The sequence below is a fragment of the Pinus tabuliformis genome, chromosome 4_2 (assembly GCF_031772625.1).
Source record: "Pinus tabuliformis cultivar Carrire ecotype Pingquan chromosome 4_2, CPIR1, whole genome shotgun sequence".
Lineage (NCBI taxonomy): Eukaryota > Viridiplantae > Streptophyta > Pinopsida > Pinales > Pinaceae > Pinus > Pinus tabuliformis.
The window spans coordinates 833,719,492-833,743,542 of NC_142304.1; the positions used below are offsets into that span (position 1 = coordinate 833,719,492).

At 41.1% G+C, this 24,051-nt stretch overlaps 1 protein-coding gene across 2 annotated transcripts in view; it reads left to right on the forward strand.

Moving 5' to 3' along the window:
• Window positions 1–23,417, forward strand: part of CLC-F (chloride channel F) — an 89,034-nt gene extending 65,617 nt beyond the window's left edge. For both annotated transcript variants that reach the window (XM_089424283.1, XM_089424284.1), the window contains 4 exons: window positions 20,567–20,806; window positions 21,105–21,317; window positions 21,992–22,224; window positions 22,596–23,417. In XM_089424283.1, the coding sequence (XP_089280409.1) occupies window positions 20,567–20,806; window positions 21,105–21,317; window positions 21,992–22,224; window positions 22,596–22,677 (768 nt within the window). In that variant the 3' untranslated portion in view covers window positions 22,678–23,417. The remainder of the gene's footprint in view (window positions 1–20,566; window positions 20,807–21,104; window positions 21,318–21,991; window positions 22,225–22,595) is intronic.
• The last annotated feature ends 634 nt before the right edge of the window (window positions 23,418–24,051 follow it).

Consider the following 24,051-nt stretch of genomic DNA (forward strand, 5'->3'; position numbering starts at 1 on the left):
TAAAAAAGAGTTTGTGCAAGAATTCAAACTTCCCTAGACATATTAGCAAGGGTTGTCGGAATTGTGGGAGATCAAGCATCAGGAGGGGGAAACCACCTGGGAATTAATGCAGAGGTTTAAAGACGCAATTGGTAAGCTCAACTATACCATAGACCCAAATCACCAGAGGGATTGGTTCATCAAAGCCCTATTACCCCTCACCCGGACGCCACTAACACAACAGAAGATCGAGACACTACAGGATGCCGTAGAGCAAGCAACCTGAATAGAGGCGATGGCGGGGTATTCGCATGGATATCGGGTGGGGAGCCGCTTCACATGACCCCTCTATCTTCGGTCTCCAACACCAAATTGCAAGTTTAACGGAGAAGCTGAAAGATCTACAGCCAGCCTGCCTAGCTAGACAGAATGTGTGCTGTACCAACTGCCTAGTAGAGGGTCACGTTGCCATGGAGTGCTCGAGGATTTTCTGGAAGAGCTTTGGGTGCACGGGTTCATACACACATTGGGTACATTTCCTAAAGCCTGGTAGATACAGGAAGAAATAAGGAGGCAAACAGGGGAATGGGGCGCCTTGGCATAACAATTTATTAGTAGTTTCTCTTTCAGGGACAATGATAGAAGGCTAACCGAAGCATTGCATGCTCTCAAATGGGTCCTCCTTACATCAGGCTAACTCTGGGACTGATGCATAGACTTGAGAATCTTACAGGCTTTCTATGAGTCTGGATATCCGAAAGCGATGGCTTGTGGGAAGGTGTATAAAGAACCAGATGAGGACGACCTAGAAGGGTTACGACACCTGACATTTCATGAAACCGAAGGGCAGAGAGACATACAGGAGGGACTTGTAACGGATGCTCCACAATTACTCCTAGTAAAGTTGCGGAAGCACAATATTGGCACAGAGGAAAAACCTAAGCTGGCATCAATCGAAGACTATTGGGATGAACAAACAAAAAAATAAATCTTCGATCTTCTAAGGGAGTATGAGGATCTATTTCCCTCGTCAGTTGCGGAGCTAAAAGGGATTAAGGGAGACATAGGAGAAATGAAAATCGTGCTGAAGCCTGATGCAAAGCCCGTGAAGTACAGACCATACAGCCTGAACCCAAGGGCTAAAGAAAAGGTAATGAAAGAAATAGACAAAATGCTGGAGGTGGGACTTATTTTCCCAGTGGGCGAGGCAGAATGGGTCAACCTGATAGTAATACAAAACAAAAAGGATGCCATAGAGATAAGAGTCTGTGTATACTATCACAACCTTAATAATGCTTGTGTGCATGACCCATTCCCCACACCATTCAACGATGAGGTCCTAGACAATGTCGCGGGGAATGAGGCATATTCCTTCACAGATGGGTTCTCGGGTTACCATTAGGTCAGAATAGCTGAAGAAGACAAGAAGAAAACCACCTTTACTACAGAGTGGGGGTCGTATGCCTACCACGTGATGCCATTCGGTCTTAAGAATGTGCCTGTAGTATTCTCCAAAATTTTCATTGCAACATTCAGAGACTACATCCACAGGTTCTTGGAGGTATACATGGATGACTGGACATAATACAGCGTGTTGAAGAAACACTCAAGCCTACTCAGGATAATGTTTGATCGCTGCAGACAATTACAAATATCTATGAATTTAAAGAAATGCATATTTGCGGTTCCATTTAGCACACTTCTGGGCCATATTGTGTGCAAAGACGGGGTGTGTGTAGATCTTGCTAAGGTTGCGGCAATCGTCAACATGGACCCGTTGACCAATGTTAAGCAGCTCAGATCAACATTTGGACACTGGATACTACCGAAGATTCATCCGCAACCACACCTCCATCACTGCGCCTATGGAGAAGTTATTAAGGAAGGCGGAAGCAATGTTGCATGAAGCGGGGACGTTTTTTGGAAGTGGGGATGCAGAAGCGTCATTTTCCAAAAATTTATGAAGCGAAGCATCTGCTATATATATATTTTTATATTTTTTTGCATTTATACTCAAAACAAACATCCCAAATACCAAATTAGTTGTAGAAGACATGAAAACATTCATATTTTTGCATAAATCAAGATAGATATGGCATCCATGATTCCATTGTAGTTACTAGTATGTACATCAACCATCTATATTCTAGCGATTACAAACATACATCAAATTTTTAAGCATATTATAAAACATAAAACATTTAAGCATATTATAAAACATAAAACATAGAGCATATTATGATTTATCTAGCAAGTGAGCAACTGTCAACATTTGTCATGTCCAAAATTCAAATAATAATGTTTACAAAATATGTCACTTGGTCACCGCCAAGACAAAGTGAGCAAATGAGGAATGAATGGGGGCTTTATTCCCTTCATTCCTCACCCTAACCTCACCCTAACCCAAGGTGGACCCACCCCCTTTATGCCAAGTCAGCTAAAATTAAAAAAAATAAAAAAAATAAAAAATCGCATTTCTTCCCTTTGCGCGACGCTTTTCCAGAATTGTATGGAAGCGTACGGAAAGCATATGCTTCGCCCTCCGAAGCGCCACGCTTCGTACGACCGAAGTGCCGTACGAAGCGCGCTTCGGAGGAAAGCTTTGGAAATTTCCAGGAAGCATCCAAAACAGGCGGAAGTGCGTTTCCGGGGATGCTTCCTGGACGCACCCGCACGAGACGTGCTTCGGGTCTTAGAACCGGGGGGGATGCTTCCTGCAACATTGGGCGGAAGCATTCACGTGGTTCGAGGAGTGTCAAGCTGCACTGAACATACTGAAGGAGAGGCTGGTAAGTGCCCCGATTTTAGTCTACCTTGATTGGAATAAGCAATTTCATGTCCATACTGATGCGTCTGGTATCACTCTGGGAGTAGTATTGGCACAACTGGGAGAAGGAAGCTTGGATCATCTAATCATTTCACCAATAGGAAATTTATCAACTGCAGAAAATAATTACACCACGACAGAGAGGGAAGCACTCGCTATGGTCTACTCTCTTCAAAGTTCAGGCACTACTTACATGGGGGACCGTTTAAGTTCTTCACAGACCACTCCGTATTGAAATACCTAGTCAACAACCCTGTACTAGAGGGGAGAATTTGCAAATGGTTGTTATTGTTTTAGGAATTTAATTTTGAAGTAATCGTCAAACCAGGTCGGTTGAGCGTTGGGCTTGATCACCCATCAAGGTTGGAATCGAGAGAAGGTGGGGGTTCCCTGGACGACCAACTGCCCGATGCGATTTATTTAGAGTGGAAGAAATATCGGATTATTTAGAAGAGATTGCAACCTTCCTAGCCACAGGGAAATGCCCGAAGGAGTACACGGCAACACAAAGAAGATGTATGGTTGTGCGAGCAGCCGATTACCAGCTTATTGCAGGACACCTATACAAACTGGGGTTAGATCAGGTGTTGCGGCGGTGTGTCCTCCAACACGAACGACAGGATGTCTTATGGGAATGCCACTCAAGAGTTGCGAGTTGCCATGTAGGGGGGGAGCCACGGTGCGGAAGGTTTTGCAGGCAGGGCTATGGTGGCCAACAATATATAAGGATGCCAAAGAGTACGCTAAGGGATGTGATGTGTGCCAGAGAGTTGGGAAACCATCACATCGTGACGAGCTACCACTACGACCCGTACGTGCCTTACAAATATTTGAAAAGTGGGCAATTGGTTTCATAGGTCCGATCAATCTGCCGACGCGTCACACTCAGGCCAGGTACATAATCACAACAGCAGAGTATCTCACAAGATGGGTTGGGGCAACATTAGTGAAGGACTGCACAACAGACACAACTACAAGGTTTATATTTGAAAATATCATCTCAAGATTCTGGTAGCCTAGGGCCCTGATAAACGATCAAGGAACTCACTTCATCAACAAAACAATTGCTTCTCTGTTGCAGAACTTCATGATACAACATCACAAGAGCAACCCATATCACCCGCAGGCCAATGGAATTGTAGAAGCATTCAACAAGATACTTGAAAAGGGATTAACTAAGGTGTGCTCTCGACAAATAGGGATGATTGGGATGAAAGGGTGCCAACCACGCTATGGGCATACCGCACAACAATGAAGAGACTACACAAACAAACGCAATTCCAATTGGTGTATGGACGTGAAGCTGTTGTGACGACAAAGTTCGCAATCCCAAGCATCTTCATCGTCTAGGCCACAAGAATGATAGAAGAAGCATCACTCCAGAAGCGATTGGAGGAGCTATTGGAATTGGATGAGGCAAGGTTCCTAGCAGATTTTCACCAGTCAGTCGAGCAGAAAAGACAAAAAGCATGGCATGATAGACACATCAAGAAAAAAGCCTTCACAGTTGGGGGGCAAGTTCTATTATATGACAGGAAGTTCCAAAAGTTTCTGGGCAAGCTACAAATGCATTGGCTAGGGCCGTTCATAGTTGCGGAGATCAGGGAGTTTGGAGCTGTCAAGCTCGCGCAACTGGATGGAGTACTGCTACCAGGTTGGGTGAATGGCGCACGCCTGAAGCCCTTCCACAAATCAAAGATTGACATTCAAAATTGATTGGGTCTCTGAAAAGAGACCGTAGGTAGGATTAGGAAAAGTTGGTAGCGGTCAGGTAGTCGATTTAGAATGAGTTTAGTTAGTTAGTTAGTCAGCTGTCAAATTATTTTCAATAAATCCGGGACGTCAAGTTCAGTTGCGGCTTCCATGTCACCACATCGCAACTGATTGTGGTCGGGGGGGGGGGTAAGTCACACGTGCTAGGAGTCTTTTCCATAATAATTAGACAATAATACTGCTGTCAGCTCGAATTTCTGTAGAATCTTTCCCATTATAGAAAAAAATAATTCCTAAACATCTGCCATTACATTAGAATAATTACCCATCTGCTCCACCTTGTCTTTTCGAGAAGTACATCAGCCAAGTCAGGTCTAGCTCAGCCGACGATGGATTAACACATTCAAGTTTGCATAGGGAAAGTTGTTGTAGTAAAGTTAGCAAGTCTTGCCAGAAACGTCGTGTCGAGCTGGTCTACTTATTTTGCATGGATATGCCATAGTTCTCAGAGTTTGAAGCTAAGGTGATAGAGTCGTTCAAGTCGCAGTCAGGTTCTCAGTGCTATCGACCAAGAATTCATTATCAGCCTCAAGTAATTTCAATCTACTAGCGATGTTCCAAGATGACAAAGGCAATTATTTCTGTTCCTAAAAACGGGTTGGATGATAGGATTGCAATTACAGAGCCACTCTATGGAAAATATGATAAGGCCACGGTAGTCGACAATAATTTGTTGGATTCTTTTCAGTTCCCGGCCCTAAAGCGGGTAGTATACACAGAAACGATCACAAAGGAGGCTAGGACAACAACAGTCAAAGCCAAGGTGGCATACAAGGGAATTCAGCATTCAACACTGTTAAATTTGTGGAGTTTATCCGTGTTTGGCACGACTCTCGCTGTAATGCAGTGCACCAAAATTTTGATCAGTAGGATGCATGGCGGGTCGCTCTGGCTAGACAAGGTGTACCTGATTCATGTAGTTGATATTCAACAACTTACAGGTTTATCAACAGTAGGGGATGCAATTTCGAAGACATTCTAGACGAACTCAAAGAGAGCAAAGAAGGAAGGAGATGCGGACTACTATGGCAAGTATAACACAAAGAGAGGAGCAAAGAGAGCAAAAATCGACCCCATCAACAAGGAACATATCAAATTTGTTTGCTACATAATCGCAGGAAAGTTGATGCGACATTTTTCAAGGAATGAATGCATGCTGGGCACAATATCAGTTGCGGAGCATTGTGTAGAGGGCGCCTAACTGAACTGGTGCACATTTCTATTAAATGATCTGTTTGAGGCCCGCGGAGCCCTAACTTTATCTATGGTTATTTGGTGATGACTTTGGCGATGTGGAAGTGTTGCCCACCAGCGGGCAGGGACCTGGCGGAAATCTCAGACGACCAACCCCTAGCTCTCCGGTATACACCATGGAGGATGTTGGGAGACCCAAGCAGCAAGGAAATCAATGAAGCATTTTTGGGGGGATGGTATGTTAAGATGCTTGAGGTAATAAGGGCCACTAAAAGAATCCCCAGGTCACTGTTGGATGAGTATTTAGCATCAATTTGGTTCGGGGTCACTCACGGGAATACCTACATCAAGCCGCATTGCGTTCACTCGTACACCTTCCAGATGAAGATGCAGAAATTTGCGCTATCAACTGAAGCGTTCCATGCAGAAGTAGGGTCATGGCCAAGGGTTACATGCGAGATTAGAGAAGGAAATTACATATACTTATTTGGTGGGATGGTGCCACAACCAATGCTAGGAGAGACAGTTCTAAACAACAGGAAGTGAATGGCAGAGCAAGAGTTGCAACCTGTTTTCATCCAAATGAAGAAGCAAATGAGCTTGCTCAAGCAAACCATTGCGAGCTTAACCAACTCATCATGTTCGGGTCCTAACCCTGTTGAATTGCAAGGTTTTATGCAACAAAACCCTCTGGTCACCACACCCCTTGTTGTTGCCATACTGCATGTAGGACCTCATTCACAATCCAAGTCGACCATTCCCAAACCTAGAAAACAAAAGAGCGCTAAGCCTCCGGCTGCAACCAAGAAGCAAAAGATAGACCCTGTAGTGCCTATAGTCAACCTCACCATCGTGGGGCCCCAAACCGCCGCGGCCTCCCCAATTGTACAAGGACTCCCACCCTCCACCTCCATCGTGTCACCGAACTTGCGAGATCCATCCCCGCATACAACATCCACTTCCGCAACCCTGTCATATACCATTCCCTCTGGGGCATGGCTAGGCACAAAAGATATGGAGGTTGACTTTGTTGTTCAGTCTGCCATTACACTCCCCAATGGAGAAAATATCACCACTTCCATGATATCCCTGTTATTAGAGTAGGGACCACTACTGAGTGCAATGCCCGTCGCCTCGCAACCAATGGTTACAACTATCGAGCCCTTTGCGGCCCCCTTTTCTTTAAATTTCCCTGTTATTCCAAATCGAGTTTCTTTTTCTGCAATGCCCTAATTTGCAGAACCTACGCAACAAGCCACCTCGCCCCAAGGTCATTTTGATAAGTCCATTGCTAGTGGGCATCCTTTGCAGAGAAAATTCCCACATTCATCCAATATGCAACAAGATAACCTTCAGACTTGGTTGTCAACCTAGTTGTTTAGTTTTATACAACAAGTCGCGCAGCGGGCGGAACAAATTCACAACGACCTTGTCGCTAACCACGAGCAGCAAAAGCAACAAATCACTGCCCTTACAACCGAAAGAGACCAACTTCGCCAAAGCAATCAACAACTGTAGACACAGGTTGATAAGGTAACTTCGTGGTTCCAGATGCTTTGGCTGATCATTGCTGGTGCAGTAATTGAAGCTCTAGAGGACTTTCCCACTTGCACCCTGGTCGAATGCTGTTACCACATTCAAGCTGCATGTACCGAGCTGATATCCATCGACAGAAAAATGAGATAGAGCCTCAACGATGCAAGGAAGGAACTGCTCTATCCTTCCACGACCTATATTGATGAGATTGAACAAAAGATCACTGCCGTTGCCGCTCTGAAAGCCTCCATTTCTGACGCTCTGAACGAGGCGTACATATTGATGGACCAAGTCCATGATTGCTCCAACAGTTTGGCAAAGAAAAATCAACCAGTCTACCCGCTTCGACAGCAAATTCAACGACTCCTCGTCGACATCAGGAGCTCCAAGGATAAAGGTCAACGGAAGAAGTTCGAAGCAGAGGTAGCCTCTTTGGAAGTCCGGGTCCAACAAATCGAGGACGAGTCGGCGAAAACAAAACAAAAAATCTGGGATCTCCGACCACCAGTTGACACTTAGGTCAATGCCCTGCGAGAGCTGAGTGATGAAATGGAGGAGCAGTGGGCTTCCCTATTGAGCAATTGACCAGCCCAACCAACTTCTATCATGATGACAGAGTTTATCAAACAGGGTGAGGCAATCATCGAACCCTGGCAAGCAGCACTTGAGGACTACAACCGATTCCGCCTGGACACAATTACGACCGTACCAAAGTTGGGGCCTTCGTTTGGAAAAGAAGGCTAGCCAGAAGAAGCAACTGTGGCACAACAAGAAGCAACAACAGCACCAACAAAAGCAATCGTGACAGCAATACCAAAAGCATCAACAAAAAGGTCAACTGCACCCATAACACCGACAACACCAAGGGAAGATTGACTCGGGGACAAGTCAATGGACTGTGGTCAGGGCCTGTTGGGGCCTTCGTTTTGAGATTTTGCGGACAAAGAAGCCAATGACAAGTGGCGGGGATGATCGTTGGAGTTGCAGAGTTGACAGCCGAGGTGAGAATAGAAACCGGAAGATGACTGGTAGTCGCGGAAAGGTGGCGGGAAGGAGCAGAGACAATCGAGCAAGGGGAGAACAAAGGCAACCGAGAATGAAGGCAACCGAGCAGAAGGAAGGCATAACTGACAGTCCGAGCGCATGGTAGAGCATAAAAAGCAGAAGAAAGAGCGAAGGAGGGTTGTTGTTGGCCAGTCAAGTGAGTGCATGATAGTTATAGTCTTCCTGGTTTGTGGAGGAATGTGAACATCTCCATGGTCCTGTCTGTATCTGTGTATGCTGATTATGTTGTTCATGTCATTGATGATCAGGCCTTGACCCTAATGTACTGCTTTATGTTATGTTAATGGAAGAGATGGTTCAGATCCATCTTGTGTTCTTAAGCTCTGTGTTGACTCTTTAAATTCTTTAATGAATGCATCTGGTTATACAGTTTCCTGATATGGCATGAGTAGATCAATGAGATTGGGATAATATAGATGTTAAGCTATTATATTTTGGCCTTTTCTGTTTGATATGACTCCTCTAGAGCATATTTCCATCCTCATCTAACTTCAGTTGCGGCACGCCTCGGGTGAGACTCCTTACCCTCTCCGGGTAAGGTTCAAATGCTGGCGTTGCTCTAGACTACAACGGAGCCTTGTTGGCCCCTTGTGCCCGAACCCAGGGTCTCAACCCTGCTGTCATTTTCGTGCCAACATTTGGACTGCAACTTCTAAGTACGTCCTCACTTCAACTCGTTTATCCTCTGCTTGAGTTGTGATGTTGACTAGATTGGTATTTGTTCATTTGTCATCAACTTGGATTGTTTTGAGTGGAGACTTCAATAGTTCTTCTTAAGTAAGTTGTTCAATTTTTTTATTTAGTAGTTCACTTGTAAGCGTCTTTATTTGCATAAGAAGGATTTGGTTATGATTCCTTAGACATAAAAGATCTTCGTTCTCTAGATTGTTGACTTTATTCTTAGTATACTCCTCATCTTTTAAAATTTGGATTTGTTTTAATAACCTTTGATTAAGGTATTTTAAGCGCAATTTTTCTTCTTCCTTTTCTAATAGACTTTTGTTGAGTTTTTTCTCGGAACCTTCATTTTCTTGTTCTAATTTGTGCTTCTTAGTTTTACACTTTTTGATTTGCGCAAGTAGTTTTTGATTATGATCCTTCAAGCATGAATTTTCTTCTTTTTTGTTAGATATGACTTCTTCAAGCTCCTTTTGCTTCTTTAACATTGTTTCTTGATTCGCTAGCATCAATTTTGAAATATCCTTAAATTCTTCTGATGAAGGCATTATCGGTTCTGACTTCATTGTCATGTCTTGAAAGGTGATCATCTTCTTCTTATAAGGAAACATCAAAATCTTTTTTTCTAAGTTTAACATGAATGTACCCAATTCTTTTAAACAAGGTTGACCAAAAATGATGTCAATCTTTGGGTTAAACATAGTTATAATTTATGACACATAAGTGAGAGATGCATTCATAGTGATTAATTATTACTTGTAAATCATTAATTTCATACAATTTTTCGCCAAAAGTAATTTTTCTTTATCCCATGCTTGACTCTGGAATTAATAGTTGTTTGCCAAATTAACACTGATGTAATTTTTCTCGTCACTTGTGCTGATAATGATATAAATCTCCTTCCCTTGGGTATTCCCTTTTAATATAATTAGTCTACAATCTACAACTGAAAGACCTTTATAGGAAAATTTTTCTTCCTTTGTTTTTGGATTAGACTCCATTTCCTTTAAATTCTATAACCTTCCTTGGTAATTTAAATTACTTTTTTTAATAACTTGGAATTGCCACTCTCTCTTTCTTTTTGTTTAATTTAATATAATACTCAAAATGCCTTTATCCTTTTCCAACAATGCTTATATAAAAGTCACAACTTATGAATACCCCTCCTTTTTTGTTTTATTATTTTTTTATACTCAATACTCTAACTTTTTAGTGGATCCTTTATACTTTTAAGATATACACTTTATGCCTTCCTTTAATTGGAACTTGAAATTATCTACAAAACCCAAGGCACTTTTGGAATAGAGTTTATAGTGTTGACTTTAATTTGAATGGTTGTGTTGAATTCAACTTAGAATGGTCGTGTTGGATGGTAGGAACTTGTGGCACTATATATTGCCAAGAGAGTCACGACAATGTTTGAGAATGAACCCGCTCACAAACCCTTGACACGATCGCAAGAAAAATGCATTTCTCTGTGATTACGAATGACTTAATTGAATTATATAGCTAATATTTGTGTATGTGGACTGATTCGATTGTGGTTGTGTACTTATAACGAATTTAATTGGTTATATGGTAATTGGACATGAATTCGATCAGTTGTTCAGTGGCCGAATACTATAATTAATTGTATCACATGAATTACACTTCAACAGAGTATGACAGATGGAGTGGCAACCAACGGACGACAAGACGAACAGTGAAGCTGAGCGGGGGGTCAATGCGAGGACAATGAACTTAGTGCGGACAAAGAATACTAAGCACGACAGACAACGAATAGGAGGAAATAGCGTGGGGGTTTTTCCTGAGGTGACGGGATAGAAGCTACGAATGACGGTGGGCATCGAAACAATGTGGTGGCTTGCTATGGTATTCAGTGGTGGAGGTGGCTCGTTAGGCGACGACGCCATTTGATCACCAACTCCGGTGGCGGTGGCGTAGGATGGCCGTTAGTGGTAGTAGTGGTTTCGGTCGACTGTCGAAAGTTCCCGCTGTTGTTGTGTCTATTTGTTTTGTAATTATTATTTTATATATATATATATATATATATAAACTTTTTTTTATTTGACTTTTATTTTTATTTTGTATTTTTTTATTTGAATTTTGTTTTATATATATATATATTTTACTTTTTTTTAATGATAGCTATTTATCTCTCTCTCTCTCTTTTTAATAATTTCCTTTTCTTTTAATATATTCATTTTTTTTCTTCTTTCTAATTTTTTAAATGGCCAAAGGCCTGAGAATGAAACCTGAAAATGGAGAACCTCCAATTGCTATGGCTAAAAGCGTTTATTGAAACAACAAGGAACTTGATGATTAGTTGATAGCCACAAGCTTGGTTATTAGACAATGTGGCTCTGATACCAATGTAGTGACCAAGAGTCGTATACGTAGCGGAAATCTTTAAAATACTTCAAAGACATAAATGTCCATTGTAAGACATGTAACTGCATATTAATTATTGTATATTGAATTGATGTAAGATATGAGATATGAGATGATTACAAATGAGAATGAGGACCTGCTTATATACCCTAGGCAGGTGCACTTTCATGAATGGTCATGTCTCTAAGATATGCCTCTTTATTACTAACTAACTAGCAATTAGTTAATTAATTATTATTTATTATTATTATATTTATATTTATATTTATTATTTTTATATGAATTATTTTCATAACAAAAAATCAGTAGAAGTAATTATCAACTATAAGACTTATGAAAATTCAACATTCAGGACACAAGGCCTAGTAAACATTTCATGGATAGATCATATATAGCACATTAACAATTGGCTCACCAAAGGAAAACATGTCATAAGGTTGGATTTGAACATGGGTGGAGAGAGTAACAACTTTCCCTGACAACTACTCAAGTTACACCCAATTGAAGATTCAAAATAATTTATAGAAAAGAGTTATGTCAACCAATAAGCATATCACTCACTTTGAGCTCAGTCTACTATCCCCCACAAGCTCCTCAAATCGAAATCGTAAACAAATGCACTGACGTTGATCTCCTATGCTTTTCTACCCATAAACAAATAAACGATTCAAATGGTTACATTTGGCCAAATGGTGGTATATTTATGTTGATTTGGGGTAGCATCGGATTTGCTTTAGCCACGAAATTTGGTGGAGAGGCTAAGGCACATGAGATCTCCAATACCTAGAAAGGGTTTGGGCAAATTTTAAACAGTTTGGGAGATATTACAATAATTAATATTTTTAAGGGAGTCCCTAAGTCTAAACTTAGGGAAATTAAAATATTAATGTGAAGTAATATAAAATTGTGTTAGAATGGTCCAAAAGTCATGGATCAAACCAGATCTAATCTTAGTCGTAGATTAGGGACTTAAGTCTCGGCCGTTGATCTGTCAACGTGAAAAGTATAAGAGGAGGCTTGAGGGTCACTTGGAGAACACACCAAGAGATCAAGATTTCGACTTTCTAGGGCTGGGTTTGCTGAGAAGGTTGAGAGAGTGATCTGGAGTTGCCACTGAGGGGTAGTGAATACAGAAGTAGAGAGGCAAAGATAGTGCTGGGAGGATCAACGCAGTAGTCAGGAAAGCTGACGTAGAGGGCAGAAGGCGGAATTGTTGGGAATAGCGGGAAGTTCCGGGAACTGCCGCGAAAGCTGACATAGAGGGCAGAAGTCGGAACTGCCGGGAAAGCTGACACAGAGGGTAGAAACTGGAATTGTCGGGAATAGCCGGGAATTGCTAGGAAAGCTGACGCAGAGGGCAGAAATCGGAATTGCCGGGAATAGCTGGGAACTGCTGGGAAATCTGATGCAGAGTGCAGAAGCCGGAATTGCCGGGAAATCTGATGCAGAGGGCAGAAGCCGGAACTGCCGAGAACGCTGACGTAGAGGGCAGAAGTTGGAATTGCCAGAACCGCCGGGAACCACCAGAACCGCCGGGAACTGCCGGAATTGTTGGGAAAGCTGACGTAGAGGGTAGAAGCTGGAACTGCCGGGAATTGCCGGGAAAGCTGAAGCAGAGAGCAGAAGAGGCTGACACAGTCCCTAGAGGCTAACGCTGGGGTTTTTCGTGGGGCAGATTGGAGTTGAGGAGCTGCAAGAGTGTTTATCTGGGGTTTCAGCTAGAGCATCTGTTTCCAAAGGAGAGGTACTACTGCCGAGATTTTTCTCTGTTGGGTGAGTCGGATTTGGCACCCAGATTGTATTATAAAACTGCTTAATAAATCAAACCCTCAGATAGCTGCACCGGTTTTCCTGCATCGGGTTTTTCCGGGGACATTAGTCCAAAAATAATGGTGTCATTTATGTGCTTGTTTTTGTTTCCTTTAGTTGATGATCTGTAATGTGTTGAGCATGTACTTGTGTTTATTTTCAGTATTTACATGGTAAATAACTTGTTAATTAATCAGAACAAGTAGGAAGGAATAAATTAGAAAGTACATGGAGGGTTTCTAACTATTAGACTTAGAAACTTCAACATGGTATCAGAGGGTGGTTGCAGATCACAGGAGAACTGAGGACATCAGCCGAGCAGAGTAGCAGCAGCAGAAAACAGTTGTCCCGAGTGACAGAAGCTGTTCCTAGCAACAAAACAACAATGAAGGGGTGATGTAGTGCCTGCGTCATCAAGTTCGGGCCAAGAAGAGGCTGCGCAGAGGCTTATGGAGGCAAAGACAGGCTCACACAGAGGCCAAGAGGGTTGACACAGTTGGCTTAGGGAGCTAGTTTGTCGGTGCTGGGATTGCGCAGAGCCTAGGAGCTCTCACCTTCAGGTTGCTGGGGTTTAGGAGGTTGTGGATAAGTTGCAGAGTGGAGCTGGTGGGGTACTGTTGTCAAAACAGTACCTAACAGGGAAAGGCCAAGGAGGAGGGAGTTGCTACTGAGGGTTTCTAGCCGAGAAATCCAGATCAGTGGTGCGGTTGCATAGACGATCAGAGTAGGGGGCATCTCGACATCGGCAGAAGGATTTCCAGGAGGGAAATCGAGGCTCAGAGGGAGTCACATCGAGAACTTCCAGGAGGGAAGTAGAAGAGCAACGGAATGGCACTACACGGAGTAAGAGACCAGGACAGACTGGACGGAGCCTCAAACTTCGTAGTTTGGAAGGCCAGAATCTTATCCGTACTTGACAGAAATTGTGTCAAGCACTTCGCCTTGAAGACGATAGCGATCCTAGTTGACCTAGCTCACAATGACATGTATGAGGAAGTAATGGCGAGGGCCAAGAGTATCATTCTTGACGGGGCAAGGATCATATAGTACCAGATATTGCCCAGAAGAATACGACACGAGAGATGTGGGAGGCCCTGACCAAGTTGTATCAACATACTTCCGTGCAGAGGAAGATGCTCCTAGAAAATCAGCTGTGGTCATACCAGATGCAGAAGGGAGAATAGATCGACACCTTCCTCGGTCGATTGAAGGAGATCCGAGATCAGCTAACTTCCATAGGGGCCACACTAGATCCAGAGTTGATGGTGAGAACAACCCTGAATGCAGTGTCAGAAGACTGGGAGGTGTTTGTCCAGAGCATACTAGGTACGACTACCCTTCCAGATTGGGAGGAAATGTGGGCGGTGCTTCGCCAAGAAGAGATCAGGAGGGTGACCAAGACGGGAAGCAACAACAAGGGGATCAGAATCAAGAAGGATGAGGAGGTGGATGCTTCCCTAACATCTGAGGGTAAGCAAGAAAAGCGGAAGAAGAAGGACCTCTCCAAGGCCAAATGCTTCTACTGTGGGGAGTTGGGTCACTATGCGACCCAGTGTTCGAGGAAAAAGAGCAAGGGAGAGGCTTCCGAGACCAAGGCATCGCTAGCAAGGGCAGAGAAGGAAGTGGAGATAGACGATGTCTGTGCCATGAGTGCACACACACCACTTGAGCGGAAGTGGGAAGACATCGAGTTGTAGTCAGGAAGACTACAAAAAATGAGGGGCAGGATCCTCGAGGTACCCAACCTCTTGGATTATACCTGGCGACGAGAGCCCTGAAGAGGAGTAACAGGACTGGCGAATGTCGGTAGAGATGGATGAGGATGGAGTGCTAGAGAGAGCTACAGTGCAGGATTCCCAGGATAGCGCGAGGCTAGCAGGCTGCAATAGTGCGAAAGGCACGAGAGTGTTGCACCAGTGCAGGATGGCACAGAGAGGTGTGCAAAGGTGCAAGATGCAGGGAGTTGTTGCAGCAGCGCAGAGGTCAGCGATAGAGGGAGCTTCAACATCGGGAGTGTCTCTAGCTTGACAGAGATGGCAGAGTTGGGAGATCAATTACTTAATTCTCAGTAACTGAGTTGCAGTGCAATAGTTAGCAGTGGCGGTGCTATGGGTAGCACGATGCAGCATGATGAGAGGGGATGCAGTGCAGACGCGGCAGTGGCAATGGCAGGGCCATGGGCACCAGCACGGATGCAGAGGGAGTTGTCGTACAAATGCAACAGTGGTAATGGCAGAGCCATGGGTGGCAGTACAGGATGTAACAATACAGATGATGGGCAGCAGGCCTAGCATCAGGGACCGATGCCGGATGATCAAAGTAATACTCAGTGAGGAGTATTGCTAGAGCACAATGCTCGCTAAGAGGGAGTGTTGATTTGGTGTAGCATCAAATGTGCTCTAGACACGAAATTTGGTGGAGAGGCTAAGGCACATGAGATCTCCAATACCTAGAAAGAGTTTGGGCAAATTCTAAACAGTTTGGGAGATATTAAAATAATTAATATTTTTAATGGAGTCCTTAAGTCTAAACTTAGGGAAATTAAAATATTAATGTGAATTAATATAAAACTGTGTTAGAATGGTCCAAAAGTCATGGATCAAGCCAGATCTAATCTTAGCCGTTGATTAGGGACTTAATCTCGGCCGTTGATCTGTCAACAAGAAAAGTATAAGAAGAGGCTTGAGGGTCACTTGGAGAACACACCAAGAGATCAAGATTTCGACTTTATGGGGCTGGGTTTGCTGAGAAAGTTGAGAGAGTGATCTGGAGTTGCAGCTGAGGGGCAGTGAATACAGAAGCAGAGAGGTAGAGATAGTGCCAGGAGGATCAGTGCAGTAGTCGGGAAAGCTGACGCAGAGGGCAGAAGTCGGAACTGTCGGGAACAACCCGAACTGCTGGCAAAGATGACGCAGAGGGCAGAAGTTAGAACTGTTGGGAACAACCGGAACTGCCGGGAATTGTCGGGAAAGTTGACACAGAGGGCAGAAGCCAGAACTGCCGGGAATAACCGGAATTGCCGAGAACTGCCAGAACTACTAGGAATTGCCAGAACTGCTGGGAGAGTTGACGCAGAGGGCAGAAGCCGGAACTGCCGAGAAAGTTGACGCAGAGGGCAGAAGAGGCTGACATAGTCCCTAGAGGCTGATGCTGGGGTTTTTCGTGGGGCAGATTGGAGCTGAGGAGCTGTCGGAGTGTTTATCCGGGGTTTCAGTCGGAGCATCTGTCTCTGAAGGAGAGGTACTACTGCCGAGATTTTTCTCTGTTGGGTGAGCCGGATTTGGCACCCAAATTGTATTCTGAAACTGCTTAATAAATCAAACCCTCAAATAGCTGCATCGGTTTTCCCGCATTGGGTTTTTCCGGGGACATTAGTCCAAAAATAACAGTGTCATTTGTGTGCTTGTTTCTGTTTCCTTCAGTTGATGATTTGTAATGTGTTGAGCATGTACTTGTGTTTATTTTCAGTATTTACATGGTAAATAACTTGTTAATTAATTAGAACAAGTAGGAAGGAATAAATCAGAAAGTACATGGAGGGTTTCTAACTGTTAAACTTAGAAACTTCAACAATTTCCACCTACCATACTTTTGTTAAGATGACTTTGTTTAAAGCCCTATATGGCTATGACCCTCCTAAACTCGGAAACTTTTTATAGATGGACACCAAAGTTCCGGACATCAACTATTTAGAGGAATTCCAAATATTGTAGTTTCGAGGAGATTGGATATTCATATACCTTCAACCATCTAAACAATTTTCTTTTAATTAAGCAAAGATAAAATAAGTTAGTGCCAAAATTCTATGGCCCCTGCCAAATTAGCAGAAAAATAAGCAAAGTCGCTCGTGTTTTAGATATTCCGGATAAAAGCAGAGTTGCTAATGTGTTCTATATATCTTGTTTGAAGAGAGATTAGGAAATCATTACCCAGTACAAAAAGAATTATGAGTTCTTCACAAAGAAGGCAAGCTCATCTTGGAACCCAAAGGTATTTTTTCAATTTGGACAAAATTTTTACTCTCTAGACAAAACAAAGAATACCTTTTCTAGTGAATATCTTATTAGTTGATAGTGCTTATGGGAAGGATGGGCCTTTGAAGACAAACATCCCTCTCTCACTGTACTTTTAGAAAAAAACATTTTAAGGGGAATTGCTTGCAACAGAGATAACTAATCCCTAATCTACTAAGAGTAGTGACTATTCATCATAGCTGCGCCTCTTCATCAATGTAAATAACTTGTACTTTGCACATTGTATTTATTACCCATCAGATATCCTATTCTATTATTTTATGATATATTCACAATAAAATTTTCTGTGTATATCTTTTAAGTCTCGGACCCCAGGACCTGAAAATTTAAGTTTATACCAAACATCCACGAATGCAGCCTGCAAATTAGGTCTGTGCTTTAATTTCCTGTGCATGATATCAACTTATTTATCATCTTCTCTGTTCTCTTAACCATAATTTTCTGTGTGGATCAACAAGAGAGATATTCAAACCTAAGATTTAGTGATCTAGAGAAAGGATTGGAATCATCAGCCACCATTCTTCATGCTTGAGATCGCAGCGTATTTGTTTGGTCCTTTAGAAAGGATCCCTACAAGTAAAAGACTTCTCAATGGCAATCCTCTTTCTAAGGGTTGGCTAGTTTGTCCATTTTCCAAGGATTGACTAGTTTATCAGCTACTGTAGATTGACCTTGAGGGAACAGTTGTGTTGCTTAGCCTTTGGTGGAGGCTTTGTTAGTGGTATTTTTAATTTAATTGGGTTAGGTTCTGCTGCTACTTTGTTCTATCTTGATGGGGGTAGAACCTATTAGAGAATGGCTCTTCTAAGAAGGGAAGGATGTCTTTCATTTGCCATTTTCGTCAGCCTTCCATCTGAGTAAAATCTTGCTGCAACTTCTTAGCAGCATTCTTACCAATGAGTGAGTAGTTCTTTTAACTCTGTGCTTTGAGCTCTAGCATTGGTTGTGATAATTTGGTTATATGGATTTTTCTTTTTGGTGGACTTAATTCCTTAAGCAAGGCTTCAAATTTCAATAGCCTCATTCAGGTCCTAGGAGAGGTTCACTTGAACAGGCTTACCCAGCAGAGCAGGAGCAAACATTCTTGATGGTTTCATGAAAAATAAACCCTCATATTGGCACATCAATTGCTTTTGAAATTGCTATAATGGCAACAGTCAACCAGGAAACTCAACCTATAAAAGGCAGTGCAATTTGACTGAAACCTTTGCCCAGAACTGTGGGAGTAAATTACCATGGTTCTGTAACACATCCATGGGCAGCATCTCAAGACTTCAGTGTTATGTGATGTTTCTGATATCTAAGGCTTTGCAGCCACGGGTTTCTCTGGCTTCTGTCACTTACGTCGTTGTGATTTCTTCTGTATGCGTTGTTTCCTGTGCTGTGCCTGGAAAGGGAGAACTTGGTCATTACAAATTGAGATATACTTGTATAGCATGTAAGTATGTTGGGACTATTGTGAGGAAACACAAGAACTAAATATAGCGTTTATATAATATAATTTTTTTTTATCTTATTACAAGGCAAGATATATTACGAATTTATCAAAAAGTTTTTGCAATCTTGGAATATCTTGCAAAAGGGATATCACTATCTGCAGTTTCAGTGTTTCACAAACATTGTATGTGTGGTGAAAGTTGCCCTCCAGAGAAAATGTGGTGCTCTCAAACATGGGAAAAGTCTATTTGGTTTGTTATTATGTCCAGGGGTTTTGATTTTCTACAATTTTCTTTGGTTATTAACAGCTCGATACATCATGTAACGATATCCAGATGAATCTAGCGTAGTTCTGGACAGATCACATACGGATGCATCCTATATGATTTTTCAGATATGGATCCATCTTATATCATTTCAGATGTGGATTCCTGATGGATCCAAGCAGATATGTACATCTCAAGCCTATAACAGATTAGATAAGATAATGTTATGAATAAAATATATATAAAAGTAATACAAATAATGTAAATAACAATAAAATTGATTAAATGATTAATTAACTAATAATTAGTAGTGAAGAGACATGTCTCTAAGGACATGGCCGTTTGTGTAGAGGTATTTGCTTAAGTATGTAAACAGGTCCTCACCCTCATTGTTATCATTTCACTTGTATTCAAATATTCTTATATATAATTACTTGTCCTACAATGGATGTCTTTGGCTTCGAACTGTTCTGAAGATTATTGTGAAGTACAAAATTTGTTTGTTACATTGGTATCAGAACATTCCTTTGAGCATACAAACTTTGTTAGTTACATTGGTATCAGAGATTATATGAACATTGTTCGTTACATTGGTATCAGAGTGTATATGTACATTGTTCGTTACATTGGCATCAGAGCATTCCTCTGAATATACGAACTTTGTTTGTTACAGATAAGATAATTAATTATCTTAATGTTGGAACGAATGAGTGAGGAGTATGTCGAGCAAAAGCACAGTGTGGGAGTGCAAAAGTATCCCCTAGAGAAAAAGCTAAAAGAAAGAAGCTAAGCAAGTATTAGATATAAGAAGTCTAAATGCTGAAGTACAAGAGTACATAATGATGTAATAAATAGTAAGAGCAAGGCCTTATCTAATAAGCCAAGAAGAATGCATAGGAAGTATAGAAAACTAAGAGCATGGGATGCTTTGAAAGCTGTCGAAAATGCACCAGTGGCGATTGTAAATCGTTTATTAAAAAAAACAATTAATTTAAACCACAGTGATTCAAGACTCTGACTAAGCTTTGAAATATTCTTAAAACTATACCAGTGTGGAAGATTAACAGCATCCTATCTAGGATGCTTTCTTATTCTCTCTGCCGCTCATCTGAAGATGGATTTGACTAATTCAGCTTACCTGTTCTTTAGAATATGGCACCATCAAATTCTATTTTGGTAATGTTTGTTATTGGCTTTATTAATATATAGTAGAAATTCTGTTATTCTGAATTCTTTTCGTTTTTGTGCAGATGGGTTACATACACTTTTTTTTGTTATTTTTTAATGAATTCAGTGACAGATTCTTAGGTCTGTTTTACCCTGTTTTGGGGCTCAGGGTTTGAAATATGATTTGAATTTTAGCGAGTATGGAACATGTGACCATTGTTGCATAAAGAAATATCTTTTGATTCAGTGCGAGCCCATTGGGTATTATGTTTAAAAGGATATCTGTATTAGAGATTAAAGAATCTTGTTTTGTTATTTTGGATGTTGGTTTATCTTTTTTCTTGTAATTTGTTTAGCCTTCTTAGTTTTAGCATGTTATTGAATGAGCCTATTTGGTTGGGTTTTCTCAGGGTGCTGTTGGATTAGCAATTTGGGTAGCATCTATAGCAAATCAATCAAAGGATACTGAGTCTGGAGATGCACAAGGGTTGCTGCATACATATCTACCTTTGACAGAGAATGGGGTTGAACAGAATGGACAAAACATTTTAAGGAAAGCTGGTGATGCAAATGAAGTAGAACTCTGTATTGTATCAGATGGTATTAGGGCAGATGTGATTACTGACAATGATCTCTTACATGATGTAAAGGTGCGGTTCTATATTTTGCATGTCTTTGGAGTCCATGAAGATTCATGTCAATTTCCTACATTATTTAGAGCTGGTCTGACACCCTTTGTACTATTTCTTGCTTTAACAAAATTTTCACAATAAAAATTAGGTATCGCAAGCAGTGTCAAGTAAGATTTTATTTAAGAATCCTTTTATCGCTTCTGTATGCTGCACAAATAATCTGTCATCTAAGTGTTGTTCAACCTCTTGCCACTTTTTCAATGGCATCTAGTAGCTGTTGTATTAGTATATATGACATGATCATTACCTTTTGCAGGTTTCTCAGGCCATGTCAACAAGCTATGTTAAAGTCTCTGCGAATGTTACATTGAAAGAGGCAATACAACTCATGCTAGAAAAGAAGCAAAACTGTGTGCTTGTTGTTGATGATGAAGGTCTACTAGAGGGCATCATGACTCTTGGAGATCTCCAAAGGCAGGTGCAAGGGGCAGCCGAAGTTAATGCCCAGGGTGATACAATTACGTTGGATGTAAGTGTGTTCTAAATTTTGGGTGACAAACTTTTCATATTTTATTTTTTTTCTAAATTTTTTGGCACACTGAACAACAATATACTTCTGTGAGGCTTTTTCCATTCTGTTCAAGAAAGTGTTTTAACTTGTAAATTATTTGGGGCAGCAATTTTCAGGTAGCAGATCTCTTCGGTAGCATATTGTTAAAATCTTTAATTAGAAAAGACTTTCTTTGCTTTTTGGTCATAGATCTTTCCTCAATTTCTGCCACTCAGACCAGAAAAGTTTGGTCTAGTGGCATTGATCTTGATTTATATTCATATGCATTTTGTTTTTTTTCCATTATGTGGTTTTAGAGTACTGATTTGTGGGGGAGTCTGGTGCTTCACCTAGCCATTTTCTTTCTTTCTCTCCATGCTATCCCTCCTATTGTTTTTTGTTGTTGTAGGTATCCTTCAGGTTTACTTCATAATTTTATACTTTTGCAAATGAGTTCTCTAGTAGGGGTCTTTGGAACAGTATCAGCCAAAGTAGCGCAACTGTATTTTTATGTTATCTGAACTAAATCTTTGGGCATTGTGTGCATTTTCTGTGATTTCTTTTTTGGATAGGTACATATGATTTGTTGTATCAAGTTCAACTAACTTTTGGCTGTCCCAGTATGTAAGAACTAATCAAATATTTTCTTGCAGGTAAATGCAACACCAGTTTCATCTGTTTGTACACGGCGAATAAATTATCGAGGACATGAGCGTGGGATTCTGGTCTGTTATCCAGATACAGATCTGATGATGGCAAAAGAAATTATGGAGGCTAGAGGAATAAAACAGTTGCCTGTTGTTACACGTGGTGGAGAGCGAAGGCAAGAGCGAGGGCATACACTTCTCGGTTTACTATGTCATGACGGCATTCCCAATTGTCTGAGGTTGGGCCTTCTTATCTCTTCTACAGTTTTCTCTAAACATGATTGCTTACTAAAGTTTCTTTGGCCCACTGAAGTTTACTTGTGGTATAATCTTTAGGTTGTTTTCCATACATAAATAAAGGTAAAAGGTACATTAATAAGGTAACTTTATTATTGAAATTATCTACCATTTACTGTACAAAATTTCTTTCGTAAAATTCTCCTGAGTTGGATAGTTGCCCTGTAACAATGTTAAATTATAGTGAAATTGGTCTCTTAGTGCAAGAATTTTTGAAATCAAACTTGAATGAAATTCTTGGAGTCACGTTGACTGAAATTCTTGTATTCACATTGAAATTATTTCTGTTTTTCTTTGTATCTTTGTGATTCAGGGAAGCAAGAAAACAAGTCATGGCACTAGCTGCTCAGTCAAGGCAGGATAAAGATGATGAGATCCTGCTTAGTGGACACTGAAAATATAGCTGTTCACTTGGAAAAAAAATGCTTTTTGACTCCTGCCATGTGTGCAAGGTAGTTCATAAGCACGGAGAGCTTCTTTTATTGGTTATACAGTGGGCAAATTTTCTTTTGGGTGGGATTTGAAAATTCTCATAGCAATAATACTATGATGCATCAACCTAACTTGGGCTGGCCTCTAATCTTCTCATATTGTCATATCTGACAGTTTGTACTCGTAGAAGTCATTGTCCTGTTGAAAGATCAATAGCAATGAATTTAACAGGAAACTGAAGATCTTATTCTCAGTCTCCGGCATTTAGTACTGTTCAGATGTGTTACTTATTTTATTTGTCAGAGCCGACAAGACTGGCCCCATTATTAGTTATTTAACCTTCTAAGAATTGTGCATTATGAGAGTAACATAAGGCCTTGGTATCAGCAACGTTTGGCCTCTTGATTCATTTCACGAGACAAATGCGAGACCATTGAGCTTGATGCATTCTATGTTCTACTGTAAAAATTTTCATGATATGATGCTCTAAAGAAAATGAGCACACACATAAGCATGCGCTGCTTATTGAGCTATGTAAAAGTAACTAGAGTTTGTTTTGGTCATGCTCTTACACCAATCTTATGTAATGTGCACTGCTTTTCATTCCGATTCAACTTTTAGCAAGTGCAATCATTTTCAAGTTACAATGTTGTGATTCATTTTGACGATCTATAAAATTGGATGTAGTAATTTTCACATTTTAGTATGAGGCCGTTCACCAAGTACAATAGACAGACAGCTGGGGGACTTTTTTATAAGGAATTGCCTCCACAAATTTAACATTATGCATTATTTTGGACTTGGGTTGATCTCTTTATCTAAGGGCCATCTACTTGTTTGAAACAGCTGGGGGGCTTTTTTTAATAAGGAATTGCCTTTGCAAATTTCACATTATCCATTATTTTGGACTTGGGTTGATCTCTTTATCAAAGGGTCATCTACTTGTTTCTATTTTGAGATGACTTTTCGGAGAAAAAGGTTTTAGTGCCTCTATCTCTCTCCATGATCCAATTTTTTTTTAAAGCAAATGGTGCCAGATTTATTCTCATACCATGCTATCTCCCGCAGCCAAAGGTTTGCAGCTTTGTAGTCTTGCAGGTTTTCCGAGAGTAGCAGGTTTTCAACGTTGGATGAACTCTGCACTCCAAAATACCGAATGATCTAAATTCTTATGTATATCTAAAACATTTATATATTGGTGAACTTTTATTTATGTTTTTCTTGCAAAATGATGGTTAGGGTTTTGGAATGTGCTTACGAATTGGTTTTGTTTATGCACATAGCAACACCACGGTGCACCAACTCACTGTGTTATGTGAAAATCTCAAAAGTCTAAA